Raw genomic sequence first — 19,375 nt, forward strand, 5'->3', positions numbered from 1 at the left:
CCCCATCCCTTCTGCACATGTGTCTTGGGCACATGTGTGACCCTCTAAATTCCCGTTTGCACAGTTACAAATGCCCCCTCTTCACTAGAAAACAGTTTTCTCACCATTCCAGGCACTGCACTTTATGTCCATTGCCCCAGGCAGCACGACTTGCCTGTTCTCCCACAGCATTCCATAGAGAAGTTCCATGAGCCACCTTCTACAGGCAGGGCAGGGACAGCGAGTCCCCCAGGCCACCACCAGACAGACTGGACCGGATACATATGCTCCCAGTATGTACGCAAAGATTACTCTGTTCCCTCTGGAATTGGGACCAGGAATTCATACTTGGTGGGGCAAGTCAAAGGACACAAGATCCTACCACTTAGTAACCTTTTTTCTTGATATGACATTTGTCTGTTACTGCAGTTCTTTAACTAAAATTTTCTGAAGCTTTGAGAAAGATGTTTCAGCCAGTTCTTGCTGGTTGTTCAAAAGTTCTGTCAAGAGCCCTGAAACATCTCACTCCATCATCTGAATTCCAATCCCCAAGGTTTTGCTTTTGATCCAAACATTGAGAGACACTTTAATAGTGAATATAAGTAGGATTTTCTACATGAACTTAAAGTTTTTAAACAGCTTAATGAAAGTGGTCTAGCTAGGAGAGAAGCCCATTTATAGAAAGTGTATTAAAACTCTGGCTTATAGATTTGTTGTTCTATGTTTTCCTATCTGCTCTAATTTGACCTTATTACTGGCACATTATCTGCATTAAAATAGAATGAAGATGGCTGCCTAAAATTATTTTAAATGATTTTTAAGATATACATTTAGAAAATCAGATGCAAATAGTTAATGATCTGAGTAGCTTTTAAAAGATAAAAATTGTTCTAGTGTTACGCAAAAATTGCAGATTATAATTAGACTGGAGTAGATTACTCAACTCCAATCACTATTTTATACATGGTTTTCAAACTGACATCAAATGTCAGCAGATTTGCTTAACATAAGGTCCTTTTGCTAGATGAGTACTTATTTGTCCCATTTATCCTTGGCTTTTAGTAGCTACATGATAAACCATGTTAATATGACTCTAAGTTTGTAAATTTATATTTGGTTACAGCAAGTAATGGTTTTGTGATTGTGTTATCTGATTTTCAGCTGATCACTTAAATAAATTGATGGTAATGCAAATATAACTAACAGCTTTTGATCATTAGCTTTTTTGTAAAAGTGGTTTTGCTAATTATTAATCTAATCTGTTGAAATAAATTACCACTTTACATTTTAGAAATCAAAGTTGTTTTTGGTTTTGTTTGAGGTGCATAGAAATATGTATAATTAGGAAAAAATTATAAAGCTCTGCTTTACAGATAGGGAATACGATGAAACTTCTTTCAGCACCATTCTCAAAAAGTCTGCCAGAAGTCACCTAGCATACCCACAGCTGATTATTTGAAGTACTCTTCCCTTACTTGGAATGGAAGTTATAACAGTAAGCAAAACAAAAAAGGCTCCATTATTACTCTCATAAACTACACTGAATGTGAAAATGCACGCTAGCTTAGAGAAATTACCTTCCCAGAGAAGCTACAGACAAATGGTGGTTTTTCAAAAAATACTGTAATTTTCCGAAGTCTGTTTCTTGTTATTATTTTGAAATCGTATGTAATTTGGAAAAATGAAAAATTAATTTTGTCTAGAGAAATTGGCTTTAGGAAATCATGACTTTTTAACTTAATTGAAGGTCAATGAATAATATTCAAATTTTTTTCATATATATAATATAAAATTTGCTATTTTAAGTATATAATTAGTCGCATTCATTGCATTTACACTCCAGAAAGAAATTCTGTACCTACCATTGAATAATTTTTTAATGCTGTGAAATGTGTTCAAAAGGTTGGATGCATTTGATGATAATTTTTCTAAACAGTAATTTTAAAGCATTGGTGCTATTTTTTAGGAAAGTGATTTTGCACTTGCATGAGGAGAGCATTAAAAAGTTCTCATCTTCCTTCTCCTCCTTCCTTTTTTGTATTTTCTATGTTGTGTTTTTATCTGCTCTATTGGTTTGATATTGCTGTGGAAGTGTGTTTCTGATTGCTACGCTGTGATACTTAAACGTATGGAACAAGGAGAGTGGTTATTGTCTCTGAATGCCCTGGGTTTATATATATAAGATTCCATGATTGCAGAGAGCTTACAGGGTTAGTTTCTGCTTAGGGTCACAGCTTCACGTGCCTTTTCCTCTTTGGGGCGGCATACATTTGTCCTCAGCCTATCACTTGTGGGCTCGCTCTATAGATGCCTTCTGTCCTGTTTGCTCATGCTGTGGGTGTGCACAGGGGAATTAGAGGGTTAGCCTCTTTTTAGGAAGGGCAAGAAAAGAAAGCAGGAGAGCACATGGTAAGATAATTGTGATTGTTCTACCAAAAGTTTGCTCTTTCTTTAACTATTAAAACAGCATGCAATTACAAAGTGTTCACCGACATTTGTATAAAAATGTAAGGGTCAACGCCTTTAATTTAGAGTAAAAATTAGAAACAATATAAAAATTAAACAATCTTCAATCTTTGTCAATCATTTCTTTAAACTGCTTTCTTTTTTTCTCCTCATGAAGTCTTCAGCCATTAATTGAATGAGTGAAGGAAAATTAAAGCTTCAGGTTTTCATATGTAGAAAAGCCTTTTCTCCGTTTCTTTGCTTATCTCTTGCTGTTCTCTCCTGCTGCTAACATTAATTACTCTGCTGCTGGCTTTAATTGACCCAGTAAAAAAGAACCTTATCTGCATTCAGACTTTCCCAGGCTGTGAAGTCTTTGCACCTTCTGTGGGCATAAAATGCACCTCTCATTTGCTTTCATGTCCTATAAGGAGGGTTCTTTTTTTGGCATGGGCAAATTGAACCTGGGTCTCGGGCATGGCAGATGAAAATTCTGCCTCTGAGCCACCATTAAGGTGGCTATACGGAAGGCTGTTTTGACCTTCTGTGTTCTGAATTCCTGGACCCAGTGTGTCCTTTCCATGGAAAGTTCCAGCACCTTGCGTAAGCGTGTGTGCTTGTCTGGTCCCAAGCCTGCCTTTTCAATACTATTCCCCCTTATGCTTTACCAAACTGAACTTCTAGGTGTATTCCCTGAATATGCCCCCTGCATTTTCCTGTCTCATGTGTTTGTACACACTGGCCCCTGTGCACATGATCTGCTCTTTCCTGCTCATATTTCCCTATCTGAATTGTGTCATGGATCCTGCTCATGCCTTGCTTCTTTATTAAGGAGTCCCTAGATATTTGTCAAAATTCATTTCCCCTTTGGGGGATGCTTGCTGCTTTGTTTATTATTTATATTATTAGAGTGCATATTCCCTTGTCTTGTTTTAGCCATGAGATTATAATTACCTGGAGGGTAGGAACTGCATTTTGTTTCTTTTTCTGTCCTCACCCACTCCCTCCAGCGGAGCAGACATTCAGTGAAGTGCTTTCACTGAAAGGGGAGGGAGAGGCAGTCTGGGGCGCGAGCAGCTCTCTCCTCCATTAGTGGTGCTGTCACAAATGCCTATGGCTTCTTTCCTTTCCTGGGCCTGAAATTAGTCAATAATTAAATAATTTCTTTCTCAAAGGAGCTATACTTCCTTTTAAAAAGTGTAGCTTGTATTATGGCTTCTTATTAAAAAGGTAATATGTATTCATTGTAAAAACTTTAGGAAATACAGGTAACCAAAAGAATGAAAATAAAAGCCTTTGAAACATAGGAAGCAATGGACCAATGTTAAATTTTGTATATCTTTCCAGACATTTTTTCCATATGTGTGACTATACACATAGAAACATACTTTTAAAAAATTATCAAACACGGCATTCTCTCATTTGCATTTTTCATTTAATGATGTTGTGAATGTCTTTTCAAGCATGTGTAAAAGCACATATAAACTTATTCATATCTACATCATCTGTAAAGAATAGTCTGTGTAAGTATATGTATGTGTACATAGAGATATGAATGTACATAGACACACATATTCATATGTATGTGTGTATCTGTCTATACGTGTATGTGCAAATGCATGTGTATATCTCTCTCTCTAGATCCATGCATCCATCCTATTCGTCTTTGCTCTTGTTCATTAATTCCTCAGAAAACTCTTTGAAATAGAACTTGTGGATTAAAGGGTGAACATGCTTTTAGGACTTTTGCTACCTATTGTCAAATCGCCTCCTAGAATGGCACATCCATTCACGTTCCCATCAGTAATGTGTACAGTGCCAGTTTTTCTACCCCTTTGTCAACACAGGCTACTAGCATTCATTTTTATTTTCTAAACTGTTGGGGGAAAGATGGTCTCTTATGACTTTCTAATTTACAAGTCTGGTATTACTAGAATATTTGTACATTTCTATTTGGTTGATTGCCATTAGTATTTGTTGCTTTCCATGGATTGTATTTTGTAAATTCTATTTTGTGAATCACCTTCCCATGCCCTCTGCCCACTTTTATCTTAGATCGTTTATATTTGGTTTTGGTTTTTAAGGATTCCTTATATTTTTTTCTCAGCCGTTTGTTTTTCACACATTTCCATATTTTTCTCAGTTTACCTTGAAATTTTTATTAAGTTTTTTTTAATCATAGAAGTTAAAATTTTTTTTATAGTATCAATTATCTTCTCTGTAACATTTGGGCATAATATGTTTAAAAAGCCCTCTCTCTTCCCTAGCATTCGGCTGCATTTTTATAGTAAATTTATGGCTTCATTTAAAAACCTATATACCTTTAATGCAAATAGAATTAGTTTGGTATAACATGTGATATAGGGATTTGGCTTTCTTTCCCCAAGTGTTCAGTCACTTATCATGAATATATTTATTTTCCTCTCTATTAAATTAAAATCACATTATTATCATATGTTAAGGTTATTTTTTAAATGACTTAAATTTCTTTCTGGGCTTCCCAGTCTACCCTTTGGGCTGTCTATCTAATCAGTCCAATAATCTGTATATTTAGTTGCTAGCTGAACATTTTAATTTCTTTCTTTTTTTTTTTTTACTCTTCTTTTTTTGAACAATGGTTAGCTAGTCTTAAACATTTATCGTTAAAGAACTTTAGAATCATTTTTCAAGTTTAAAATAACTTTCTGAGATTTTGCTTGGAATTATATCAAAGTAATAGAGTAGGTGAAGGAAATAGACATCTTTATAACGTTGAGTGTTCCCACAGAGAATCAGGGACTATGATTCATTCTGTTCTGAACTCTTTTATTTTTCTTAGTAAGGATTTGCAATTTACTTCATATACATATATCGGCACATTTATTTAAACCCATATTTAGCCTCGGTTGATTTATATGTGTGTGTGTGTGTGTGTGTGTGTGCATTTTGAAATTTGTTGTTGTTGTCATTGTTAATACAAACTCCACACCCCTCACCCTGATTATTTCTAGGCTGTTTTTGCTGGTGTCCATAGGAAAGTATTTTATTTTTGCATATTTATCTTGTAACAGTCACTTACTTAACTCTTATTATCTTTGATAGTTTTTCCCTTGATTTCTTTCTTTGTTCCTTTCACCATTTTCAATGGTGAACACTATATAAACACATAAATAATCTATTTTCTGTACAGATTGGAAAGTGAAAGAAGTATGATGTTCTTGTCCTAGGATGTGGCAACTACTGTTCTTGGAGAAGAGTTGTTTCTTCTAGACAGTGCTCCTGGAAGGCAAGGTTGATAATGGATCCACATTCATTCCCCACCTTCACTGTGTGTAATGCCTGGTTAATATAAATCATATTGGGCATATGAGAAAAAAACCCAAATTATTAATATTCAATAAACTATATTGACTTCATTATTAGCTTTGAAATCTGAGCCATCGTGTGACTTTTTGCAAAAGGTGTGCCATCATTATTTGGATTCAGTTTTCCCTGTGTTTAAAATTTTGTTTCATAACTGAACTGTGAGAGTAACTATGATTGAGTCTTACTGGAATCTCAAAATTACTGATGTACAACTGGGATCATGCGAGTCACATCATATGGTCTGATTCCAAGTCTGGCTTTAAATTGAGGAGGAGAAATGAAACATCTTAATTTCAGTACCTTGCCTGATACTACCTTCTTAGAAGGGAAATCTCAGCTACCCTCATTGACTGATCAGGTCGGCTGGGCCCTCAACTTTTATTTCACCTCAAGTTCGTTAATCATTTCTCTCTTAACATCCGCCCCTTTCTTTATTCCTTTATCTTATAACTTGCAGTCCTGCCTGTGTTTACTGTTCTTATTATTCAAGTGTTTCCTTAACCTTGTGAGGTTAAGATGGGGGTCCCATCTCCTATGAGATGCAGGAGTGCCTACACGTTGAAATTCCTCCTGCAACCTCTCACGTTGTGGAGCAAGTCATTAAATTCCCGTGGGGACCCTGAAAGAGGCTTAACCCCCTACATCTTACTCATGCTAGCCGCGTTCTCGCCCACAGCTCCCTGCCTCTGAAATATGCCCATATTCTCCACCCTTGCCTTGCATGCCATCTATGTCTGACATAACACAAAGCTTCTACTCAACCTATAATTTCTTTAACCCACATAACATATCATTTCTACATTCTTAAATCCCCACCTCTCCATGCTTGCAATCGCTTAACATAGCTTAAAAATCTTACTGTATTTTAGTTTACATCTAAGGGAATAATATATTTTCTAACTGAAACAGCTTTTGATATGAAACTCTTTTAGGTGGAATGAATCTAACTTTTTCTTAAAACCTTAGAAAAGTGGCAATTGAAAATTTGTCTTAATTTTTAAAGTATTGTTTTAGAAAAGGAAAGCAATATAAGGACAGGAGTATAATCATAAGATTATAAGCTTGTATGAACTTGTATTGAGCTTAAAATTTTTTCTCTCTTAATTACCGCTTATTAAGAGAGAAAGAAATTTAAATTTAAATTAATTTTCCAATGAATTTAAAATACTTTATGTGTATAAAAGGAATAAGAAGTTTCTAGTGTAAAGATGGCATGGGCATTGTGCTTCATTGCACAGTATCATTATGTTTGAAGCCCTTTCATGTCAAGGCCCTCCACAGTAACTAGCATTTGTTATCACTAGATGTGTGTATATACACATTTAGTGATACACACACACACACACATGCTGTGCAGTATATACATATATATATATATACTGTGAGGTATATGGGTATATATATATATATGGGCAAAATCTTCTCAAAGCAAAGCTCTCTCTCTCTCTTCCACTGCCTAGATATGATAGCATCTCTCTTTGCATAATTGTTGATAATTCTGAAATTCTTTTGAACATAAATTCTGAAAAAATTTCTTGGTGCTAAATCCTGAAACCAGTCAGTATAAGTTAGACTATGTTTTAGTAATAAGCATGAAGTCTGAGATTTTACACAGAAATACTTTCTCTCTCACCCACATTATAATTAAATACAAGTTGAAGGGCTCTCCTGGTCAGCTGTCCTCCAGATCATGACCCAGGAACCGAGGCCGCGTCAGTCTTGTGGCTGTGCCATCTGGATCACATGGCTTCCAGGGTTGTCATGGAAGAGAGAGCTTGGATAAACATGTGGGGATTTAAATGGCCATGCTAGTGGGGCAGACATCACTTCTTCTATACCTCATTAGCCAGGATCCAGTCTCTTAGCCCCAACCTAACTTCTGGGGAAGCTGTGAAATGTAATCTTACCATGCCAAGAAGGGAAAATGAAATGGAATTTGGGGGATACATCACATTATTTCTGCTACAATCCCCCTCATTGACCTTATTTTTGCTCCTTTACCACGTTTTAATAGCCTTACCATACTCTTGCTCTTAGAATTCCCCATCTTCAGATGCTTACTCTTATCCTTCATATTTTTAATAAAATCACATTCAGCCTGACTCCAGACCTCATGTTCTTTTCATGACCTTGATGCTGCAGGTTCATCATGACATTGCAGAGGCCATGGTTTCAGGAATCTTTACTGATTCTTCCACCTGGCTTTGAACTTCCTTAACCCTTGTCTCTAAAGGCCACCTCTCTTTCACTGGACCACCTATGTTGTAAACGTTGCAGTAGCCATAGTGTATAGCTTTTTTGTACATTATTAGAAATGGGATGCATATTTCAAAACTTAGGATGTTTAGGGACTCCCTTTTACCAGTTTTTGCAGGAATTTTTGGGCTCTGCAGAACTAGGCTCCCAAGTGGCTAATCGATAAAGCAAAATGACAACTTATGCTTGGGGCCACAGTTGCCAAATGGATCCGTATTGGCATGTCAGAACATTTCTTATCCCAACAGCTAATTCTGCTAATGAAACTGTAGACATTCAGGGGTGGAAGAAAGGACTTAGAGTACATCCTCACATAGGGTTGTCTGACAACTTATCTTCAAGCCTACGGAGATACAGATGACCTGTTCTTATTCTGCTGGGTGGGGCTGGAGACACACCACCACACACTGAACTACTCCCTTCTTATTTTTCAGTGTCCCTGTCAGTCACTCAAAGGTCTGCTATTTCACCATTCCTTCAAGACTTTTATAATGAGCTCGATTAGATTTTAGTGGGCATTAATTACACTTTCAGGGAGATTACAAATGATCTGTGAAGGCGTGGTGACTCATCTGAAACATTTGGGCTGATTTTGCTTAGCTTCAATTGCAGTGAGTTGCATTCTTCAGCACGCCTTCCCAGTGCATGGAAGGGGCCTGGCATATGTAGGTGTTGGTGAATATTCGCTCATTCCACAAATATTGATCAAGGGCCTCCTAGGTACTAGGTATTAAACCAGGCACTAGGGAAGCTCTAATGAGGAAAGAAATGGTGTCAAGGGAGGGATTGCTTTGATCAGATGGGAGGAAAGGAAGAAGCAAACCTGGATTCGAGCTATTTATAGGGGGTAAAGGAATGGAGTGGCAGTGGCCAGACTAAAGAGGCTTCGAGGCCATCTCAGTGTCTGACACAGGCTCCCAGAAAAGTAACAGTTTTTTCTTTCTTTAAGATTCTCAAATGTAGATTACTAGAAATATGTATGTCCATGTGGGAAGAGGCCCTTAAAAAGGGGAAACTAGGATCAAGTGACCTTTATCAGATTTGGTTATTAATGGTTAGGATGCTATAATTGGCTCTGGCAATTACAGGCTAAAATAGTGGTCTAAAATAGCTTTGTTTTTAACTCTCAGACATGCTTCAATGATTGTGTGGTTGAGAATTTTGAAAATAATGAATTACCTATAGAGAGAGGTCATTAGAAATGCAGTTAGTGAAACCTCTCTGCCTCTTGGTATGGGGGAAGAATTCCTCAGAGAAATGTTAACTCTGTTTATGTATATTCATGGTGCTGGAAGCTGACTTAATTAACTAGAAATGAAAGAAGTTTCTGCACCCTGTCAGGTATTCTCAGGCGTATAGAGTGAACTCTTGTCATTACTTTTACTACATCTTAGGCTTTTAAAAGAGAATGAGTAGATTGACCGTAATTTAGTTTCCCATGTGGAACCATCAATAAATATGCATTTGATTAGCAATTTCAGGAGGCAAACATGCCTAAGGTATAAGCGTCCACTTTATTTCTGGGCTGTAAAGGTTGTCCTTGGCTCGTACAGGAAACCAGGCAGGGCGCATGCGCAAGGTTTCCAGTAACCCTCATTGGACCAGCTGTGAGTTGTCTTTTCTAGCTCTTTGCATTGGGTCATTTAGAACTAAATCAGGTATGTTTGGCAAAATGATGCAACATCATTCGATCCTCCTGCACTTCTGTTAAAGAAGTAGTTTCAAAGTTTTCTAGCAAGAAACCTATGGTTAGCCAGAATTATAGAAAATCAGAACATCAGAGCAGGGAGGGACCCGAGGTGTCTTCTATTCCAGCCCTTTTTTTTTGTAGAAGCAGAAAAGAAGGCAGAAAGGGTACACATCTGGTTTCTAGTGAAATCCCCTATTGTTCTGCAGTTGTCATTAGGATTAAATGGGTTAATACCTTTTAACCATGCCTAGGACATAGTAAGTGGTCAGTAAACCTGAATTATCACTCTTGTATTCAGCATTCCTAGTGACAGTGTCCAAATGGAACCCAGATGCCTAACACAGTCCAGTACTCCCTAGGAGGCCCGTATTTTGCATTTCCCATGTTGTGGAGGGAGAAATGTGTTTTAGAAATGGAATTATAATTATAAAAGGGTCAGCCCCAATACCTTTTACTGGGCACTTACTCAGTGCTGGCATCTGTGCTAGGCATTGCATATGTGTGGTTTTGTTTTAACCCTCACAGCATCTCATGAGACTCTGTCTCTTATCATCTTCACTTGACACGAGTAAGAACTGAGTTGAATAATGTCCTCATAATCACACCACCGATAAGGGGCTGGGCCAGATTTTAAACCTTGGCTTGTCTGACTTCAAAGTCTGTATCTTAACCATTGTTCCAAAGTGGGAATTGGCAAACTACAGCCCAAAGGCCAAATCTGGCCTACCCTGATTTTGTACAGTCTGCAAGCTAAGAGTATTTTTAAAATTTTAAATGGATGAAAAAAATCAAAGAAGAATAATATTTAATGACATGAAAATTACATAACATTTAAATTTCAGTGTGCATAAACAAAGTCCTGTTGGAACACAGCCACCCTCTTTTGTTTATGCGTTGCTGGTGGCTGCTTTGTGATACAGTGGCAGATTTGAGTAGTTAGGACAGTGACCTTGTGGCCCACAAAGCCTAAAATATCTACTAGCTGGCCCTTTGAAGAAAAGGTTTACTGACACCTGTTCTATACAGTTACTGTTTTGTGAGATTCCATTCAGGTTGTTTTTATAGGCCCTGTATCTTGCTACCTATCTTTTAGTTTGTCCCGTATAAATTAACTTATCAATCAAATGATGGGTAGTGTTATAAAAGGAGTTCAGTCTTCCCTTATCTATGTCTTGTCTTTGTAACAGACTGGGGAGTGATTTGTCACTGGATACGTTGAGACCCTTGATGAGAATGTGTTTCTGTACGAACTGTGGACTGCAGCTATTTGTGGTTTGCATGCCGCTCATATCCATTTATTGAGCTGATTATTTTTAAACCTCTGAGTGTCTTAGATGCAGAAATCACTCTATTTTCTTTCCTTCATAGTGGTTTGCTGTCGTCTGATTATGTGGAGATTCACTATGAAAATGGAAAACCGCAATACTCTAAGGTACGGTTAATAGTGCAGAGAAATCCTTAATCACAGAACTTTTCAGGGTGCACTGCATTTTGATCGCTTCTCAAAAAAATCGTTTATCTTCTTATACAAGGGTAATATGTTTAATGAGGGGAAATTTATTAAAATGTAGAAGTGTTTGAGATAACATGAGAGATTTTGTCTTACATAAAGTCAACAAAGTGATAATGTCTTTTGTGTCGGTTATACATATAGCATCTTACATGAGTGACATTAGGAGCTTTAAGCCCCATATCAGATGACACTTAATGTGGTGGGGTATAGGAGAACCAAGCTCATAGTCACAGGATCTGGGTTATAAGACCAGGTGAGCTATTAGAGTAATTATTTAGTTCAAGTGACATGCCCAAGTATGCCGAAGGGCGGAGCGCAGGTGAAGTCTTAGGCAGTGCTCTCCTCTTAATCTTCACAACAGCTCTGTGAGGTGGGCATTTTTATTCCTCATCCACAAATGAAGAAATTGAGGTAGAGAGAGGACAGATAAAGCTGCTTAAAGCTCCCAAGCCATGTAATATAAAGTTAATTGGGTACTTGATCACCTTTCGTTGGACGTTAACTTTCGTTCTCTTTGTAAGGGATAAAGAGAAAGTGGGTGGGCATGAAGGCAAGAGAGGTTATTTGAATTTGTAAGGAACATAGTGGTTTCTACCAGTCAAGGTGAAATCCCTGGGATGGCTACAGGAAGAAACTGATGTTTAGGGCATCAGCAAAATTCCACTGATCCAGAGGGATGTCCACAGATACCAGGGGCATGGGATGGGAGAGACAGAAAAAACAAAACAATGTGTTGAAACATTATTGGGTATTTTTTCTTTAGATTACTGCTGAGTGTCGACATAAAAGTGGCACCTTTCATGTTTGGAAACTTGCTGAGTGTTGAGGCATAGAGAGCCGAGACTTTCAGACTGACAGCCTCTCAACAAATATTTATAGGTGGACTTAATTGCAAATACTGCCCAGGGGCCATGGCATTTCTCAGAGTTCATAACTGTGCAATTAGCAGTGGGTAAATTTGTAATTTGATGTGTGTTCCAGCCTTTGAATTTTATGGCACAGGTTAAGAATGTCCATAAATTATACTTACCGTTCTATCAGTTTTTGCCTTAGGCTGCATCTTGGGATTTGTCGAATCTCCCTAAAAGTTAATGTTGTGGAAAGTGAGCAGAAATGCTAAATCAAGCCTAGTAACAGTGCTCCCTGACATTTGTACAAACCAATGCAACTGGCAGCTGTGCCAGCACTGTGACTACTGCGGATGCTGAGTCATGAGTCTAGAGTCCAAAAGAGTACCTGAGGACTTCGTGGGCTCAGCAGTGAGCCACCTTTATAGACTGTGGTAACCCTATCCATACTTCCCACTAAGAAGTTCATTGTTTTTTTAAGAAGCAGAGTAGCTAATTGGCCTCCAGAGGTCATTTTAGGTCCCAAAAGGGAGGACTTGTCATTAGTAAGACACTCCAAATCTGGTATCCGCTGTAACTCAATTTTAAACAAAGGGTATTTCAACTGCAGCAAGAGAAGCCACCTGCAGTTGTTCATTGCAGTTTGTTTTTGTGTCCATTGCTCTTCTCTCATTTATGACCTCTTTTCTCCAAACAGCTCCTATGCCCAAACTTCATTCCTTTGTATATAAATGAAAGAATTAGTGGTAGTAGTTTGTTTTTTGTGTGTTCATAGTTATATCCACAATAAAAAAATCAAGATGATATGCGCATTATCTTGTAACAGGACTTTTAACGTAAGAAAATTATAAACCAAATTTTGTTATGCCTTTGAATAATCTTCTAAACCTTTATTTTTAAAAACTGGGTAAAATTGTTTATGGTCCATTTGCTAGTAATTTGTTTAAAAATCTCATCGTAATGGATATAGAGGTTGCTTCCAGTCTTTCACTATTGCAAATCATGCTGTAGGAAAGGCCTTGCCTACACATCTTTTTTTTTCCCATGCTAACACATTTTGAACACCTCTTTAATACTTGTGTGCAGATTAATCCCGAGAAGGGGACTTTCTGGATCAAAGTGTTGATACATTTTTAAAGGTTTGTGGTGCATACTTACAATTTTACTTTCCGCAAGTTAGTATAAATTCACATTCCCACTGCCATTATACCTGCCCAAGCACTAGAAACAACAACAGAAACACTTCACATTGCCTTTCAGGTTATTTGAGAAAATCTTTGGACAGAGTACCAGAAAAGGAAATGAACATGTAAGAATGCCTAGGTTAGATAGACTGTTTTTACACATTATGCAGCCATTCTTTCCAAGATCTAAAGTTATTTAGACAAAAATGCATGCACCCAAAACACACAGATACATAATCAGTATTATTGACACAACTGGAAGGGAACAGAATCACTAATAGCCTATTTGGCTTCGAGTTAATGGTAACTGTGGACATTTAAAATATTCTGGAAACTGGTGTCAATCAAAATGATGATTCCACACTTGGAAGGTTATTTAAGTTTTCCCACCTTCAGCACTGCCAAGTTCCTCCTTACTTCCCACTTCTAGCTAAGAAGAGACTAATGTGTTAGGCTTTTACTTTTACTGGACAAAGTGGGTTGAAAGGGCTTTCTTCCATGTGAAGCAAATATAGGGACTAGCGAGGTCAGCAACTGAAGTACATAATGTAGAACAGGTGCTCCATGTCTGTAAAACACATATGGAAGAAACTTTGTTCTATAATTGATTGCCTACTTCAGTCAAGTAATTTTTTTCTTTTTATGTGATTACCAGAATTTGGGCTGATGTTAACCACATATCCCATACAAATTTCATTTTTTATAGTAGTATACTTTGCCAACAGCGTTTATTAAGAGTGCTAGCTCAGTGCTTTGCATGTAGTATACAATTAAAAACTACTTTGTTGATCAGCTTTCTTGATTACTGATTAAAATAAGTTAATTTTTAGCGTTCCAGTTCTTATAAAAGAACTAAGTACCAATGTAATAGTGTGAGTGTAGCAGTACCTTTCAAACTTAACCTATTCTGTTAAATCCTCTTTAGGTAAGCCATTCATGCACATTTTAAGTTCTTTACTAGTAATTTTTAAAATAATTTTTTATTAATTAAAAAAATTACAAGAAATGCAAACATCCTTAATATATTCTCATTCCATTCTACGTATATAATCAGTAATTCACAATATCATCACATAGTTGCATATTCATCATCATGATCATTTCTTAGAACATTTGCATCAATTCAGAAAAAGAAATAAAAAGACAACAGAAAAAAAATTTTTTTACATACCATACCCCTTACCCCTCCCTTTCATTGATCACTACTTTACTAGTAATTTGTTTTCTCCTCTACTTATAAAAGGAACCACCACCTGGCCAACAGTGTAAGACTGAAGAGATAGATGCAGTGGCCCTCATCCTCCACTTCACTCTACCTGATTAGTCTTTAACATTATTGGCTGGAGAAGATCTATTTTCCCCTGCTCTATTGTCTCACCCCTGGTCTTGCCTGTATAGTTGCTCACTCCTCCCCAAGAGAAGACAATGACATAACTGATGGGAAAAAGAATTGGGCATGTACTACACAGTCCCTTTCTCCCTTTTCCTTGTGGGATCTATGTCCCTATAGGAAGAGAACTTTCTGTACTTTTTCATGCTCTAACTAGAGTGAGGGGGCCTGAGTTTGTCCCATGATGTCAGTGCCTGGGCGGATAAGTCTGGCCAACTCAAGGGCAGCATTAGCAGGCCCAGTGGATTCTAAACTAAGCCACACCTCCGATATAGCTCTATCAAAAAATAAAGATGATATTTTCATCTCCATTTGCCTGATTCCTCTATCATGCTCTCATTTGGTTTTAAACTTGGGTGGCTCCCACTGCCACCCACCAGGTTAGCTATAATAAAAAAGATTGTCAGTAACAAGTGTTGGCAAAGATATGGAGAAATTTGAACTCTCATACACCGCTGGTGGCAATGTAAAATGGTGCAGTCACTTTGAAAGACAACAGCCTGCCAGTTCCTCAAAAAAGTTAAACATAGGTTTAAGGTATGACCCAGCAATTCTATTCCTAGTTTTATACCCAAGGAAATTGAAAACATATGTTCTCACAAAATTATTCATAGTAGCCCCAAAGTGGAAACAACCCAAGTGTCCAACTGATAAATCGATACATAAAATGTAGTATGTCCGTGTAGTGGAATGTTCTTCAGCATCACCAGTACATGCTACAGCATGGATGAATCTTGAAAACATTATGCTAGGTGAAAGAACAAACTACAAATGGCCACAGACAATATGATTTCATTGATTTGAAATGTCCAAAATAAAACAGAGGTTTATTTACTATCCATCCCTCATCAGCAAACATGAATCCTCTACTCCTTTAAGATTGGTCTTGTCAAATAGGCTCATGAACAAGCCATTCTTCTTTATTCATTAGACAGATATTTATTGAGCACCTACTCTGAGCTAGTCACTCTTCCAGGTATTGGGGATCCATTAGTGAGACCAATATAAATCCTTGCTCTTGTAGTTCCAGTTAGTCATTGTAACCATATCATGCTTCTCGGATGTTCTTTGTGCTTTCCTTGGCATCATCATGGCTCAGCACAAGCCCAGTTCTTCCGGGAAGGCTTCTGGGCAGCAGGAAAGCAGGGATTGTTATAGGATGTGTGTGTGTTTGTGGGGGGTGTGCCTGGCTGAGAGATGAGATTGCTGCCAAGAAGAGGGAATTTGAAGAGTCAGTGTCTTGACGACCCTGTCCAGTACATGAGGACAAGAGGGAATGGGGACTGCAGCAACTAATCGGAGTCTGGCTGAGGTATCTCTGTGTTGGAGCAGGGGTCTTTGCAGCTGCAAATGTCTTCCTGTCTTTCCCTTTCTGACTTGTTCTGTCTTTCTCTCCTCACCCTTTTTGTTTCTTGTCCTTTTCCCCCTACTTCCCTCTTCTCCTATTAATATTTGTCTATGTTTTCTCAGTCTGTTTTTCCCCATCAGTGTTTCCCCTCTTCTTTTCTTGCTTCTCAGCTTTCCGTAACTGGATTTAAAACTTCGTGTTTGGGTGCCTTGTTCCTAAATAAAAAGTTAAAGTTTGTGTTTTCCCTTCTTACTCTGGATTAGAATAACTTTTTTTCTTGTGTGCGCCCTCACATTTTTTTCTCTCCTTTGAACTATTAGCCAGTTTTTAAAAGCAAGTTGTTCATACTGGCTAAATTATAAACAATTTAAGTAATAGTGGGGAAAACAGAAGTATCTACGCAAAATCCACTTATACTAAATGTAAGCTTTTCAGTTATTTAAATCTTGAGTTTAAAGTCAAAACTACTATTGTTAATCACTCAAAATATTGCCTTCTTGGCAGTGTACTCAATACATTATAGACTAGGAAAGAACCTGGGGTTAAAAAATGCCCCATGAAATCAATATGGCAGACTGTACTGGCTCCTCATGAGGATATTTTAAGCTTGAAAATAGTGTAATTTAGATGAACTATTAAAAATTTATATATCATTGGCACAGCTAAACTGTCCTAATACTTTAATTAAACTACTGCAGGAACATTTTTCCTCCATTGAATTTAATGAAGGTAAATAATTAAACTGGTGTTGGGGTCTCAAATTTCCCCATTCCCCAAAATATTTTCTTTCATTATTTCGTAATACCCAAGTTTGGGTATATGGGTCCAATTACAGATGTCTTTTTCTATTTCTATTTTGCTACTAACCCACTGACTTTAAAAATAATTTGGCATGTCCTGCTATTTGATAAGTTTGAAGTATTGAAAGATATGCTTATAGAATACTTATTTAAATGTAGCATCATGTTTTTATTATTTTATTCAGAACCTGGAATATCATAATATACACATTTGTGGGCTAAAGCCTATGTAGTTCATTTTCAAATGTTATCCAGACCTCCAGGAGTTGATTGAAAATGTTTGTGCTTAGTCACCATGAATGTCCAGGCTTATGGCAGCATCTTATGCAAGTGAAATTAAAAAGAACTGGCTCACCGAAGTTGAGATAATTAAGCAGACCTGAAGGTGAGGCAGTTTTAAAATAACAATAAATTAAATTGAAATTGTCGGTTCTCTCTCCATTAAAGTGTGTAGCAATAAACAGTTCTTGTCACTAGATCAATAAAACCAGGGAACCAATTTCTCCCATCCCCACCCTGCAAATTGTTATCACTAGAGTCACAAAGTTGTTATCCCACGCCACTTACGATCAGGAAGTATTTAAAAAGATGTCCATGACTTCAGTGTTTCCTTATTTGCACAAGCAGTCTGGTGGTTTCCAATGGGAGGCTGATTTGTGGAGCAAAGTTGCCATTATTTGAGCATGATCTAGTCTGTGACGTGTTCGGCCCTGCAGAAATTGTCACTGAGAAAGCTGGGAAGCATACTTACTAGGATCTTTTAAATTCCTTTTGATGAGCTAATGCATTCTAAATACCAGATCTTCAATTTTTGTTAATTTAATAAAGTGACAGTTTTGAATTTGAAATGCTAGTGTTCACAGGGACATACATAGAGTTGCGCTGGGTGCAAAATTAGCTCTTTTGTTCTCCTTCCTGTGGTTTGCCTCATCACAGATCCGTGGCCCGCTCAGGGGTGATGATTGTGAACATGCCGGCCAGCCTTCCTAGAACTGTCTCAGGCCTTTCACACTGGAGAATGAAACACTGACTTGACAGCCTTAAGATGTATGGGACTTAGTTTGACTTTTTGCTTTCTTTGTCAGGGTCTTTTAGCACTTTGCACCTGTCTCTTCTCTGTGCCTGGGGATATAGTAACTGAACGATAGTGAGTATTTGGGATGACTAAGTCCTTGGGTGAAAGGCCCCCCTGCAGCTGACCATCCATTGTCATGGTTAATAACAGAGTCCTCTGAAAGTGAAAGTGATTTTGCCTTCTCCTCTCTACCCTTGTCTGCTGCTGTTTCACCTGTGCCCCAAAAAGGATTTACTCTTCTCTTTTGGGGTTTATTTTACACGAAATGCTTTAAGATGTTACTTTGCAATGTGATATTTACAAAATGCTGATAGATCTGAAGAACTACCAAATAGTCTTTCCAGTAATCATTTTTTTAAAACTTGGTATGAATTTAGTAATACGAAGCCCAGAAATTCTTCTATTATTAAATTGGAAGCTGCTGAACAGCTATACAATTTAGATATTAAAGCTTTTCGTCTGCATTCAAAGATACAGGGAACTCAAATAGTTTCCTGCAGAGAATTTCTTGCCTTACTTCAAATAAGTAACACCAAGCTTTATGGTGGGAGAGCATTATCTTTCAGTTTCCAGTGCAAGTGAATGAAGTTAGATCTAAGAAAAGACTAGGAAATATTTTGTGGGGATTAGAAGAATATTTGTGGGGAAATCTGGAAAATAAAGGTTTTGCTAGAAAGCTCAAGTAAATATGTCAGTGTTTTCCAGGCACTTGGGCAATCTTTTAAAATAGCCTTTTAATGTGATACAAAGCGCTAAATAATCAGGGTGATGGAATTTACAGTTACATATGGCTGTTTATAGAATCATGTGAATAGTCTGAAATTGAATTACAGAATATTGACCTGGATTCTCAGATTACTGAGATGTGTGGTACCATTGAACTTAAAAATTTTATGTTGAATCTGAAAATTGAACTTGATATATTATATAGAAGTCAATATTTATATATAAGGTTGGTTTTTGAGAACGAAAAGCAACCTTTTACAAAACAGTAACAAAGCCATAATGCCAAATTTAGACAACCAACATTGAAAATCTGTACTGTGTAGTTATCCAAGAGGAAACATATAAACTGAATTAGATCTTTTAGTGTGGGAGTAAATACTCTTAGACCCTTTAAATTTCTGAGATTATCAGTCTATAATAATGCAGTATAATAAGCAGTGTCCAAAAATGACTGTAAACCATCAATAAAATGTCAAAATATGTTCAGTATTTTCTACTTAAGAAGACACATAGGAAACTTCTGGTTAACCAGTGTGAATTCAATGCATATATTTATTTCAATTCCTTCCCAGTAACCAACTTAAATAACATTTAAGGAATAAAAAAGGATACAAACCCACAAGGATAAAGAAAAGGGAAGAAGCAGAAGATGGAAAGCAGATGGGTGAGGAAAGACTGTCTTAGGTTTGAGTTTTTTTTGCTTTGCTAAGTTCCATCAGGGGGAACCAAGAAGAACCAAGTGACTCCTGGACTTGACCCGAAACTGCCAAGGATTT

The 19,375-nt window shown here is 37.3% G+C and overlaps 1 protein-coding gene across 5 annotated transcripts in view; it reads left to right on the plus strand.

Annotated features, from left to right (window-relative positions):
* ADAM23 (ADAM metallopeptidase domain 23) overlaps positions 1-19,375 on the plus strand; it is a 145,703-nt gene that overhangs the window by 64,849 nt on the left and 61,479 nt on the right. For all 5 annotated transcript variants that reach the window (XM_077154849.1, XM_077154850.1, XM_077154852.1 and 2 more), the window contains one exon: positions 11,084-11,147. In XM_077154849.1, coding sequence (XP_077010964.1) covers positions 11,084-11,147 — 64 coding nt within the window. The remainder of the gene's footprint in view (positions 1-11,083; positions 11,148-19,375) is intronic.

The sequence above is a fragment of the Tamandua tetradactyla genome, chromosome 3 (assembly GCF_023851605.1).
Source record: "Tamandua tetradactyla isolate mTamTet1 chromosome 3, mTamTet1.pri, whole genome shotgun sequence".
NCBI lineage: Eukaryota > Metazoa > Chordata > Mammalia > Pilosa > Myrmecophagidae > Tamandua > Tamandua tetradactyla.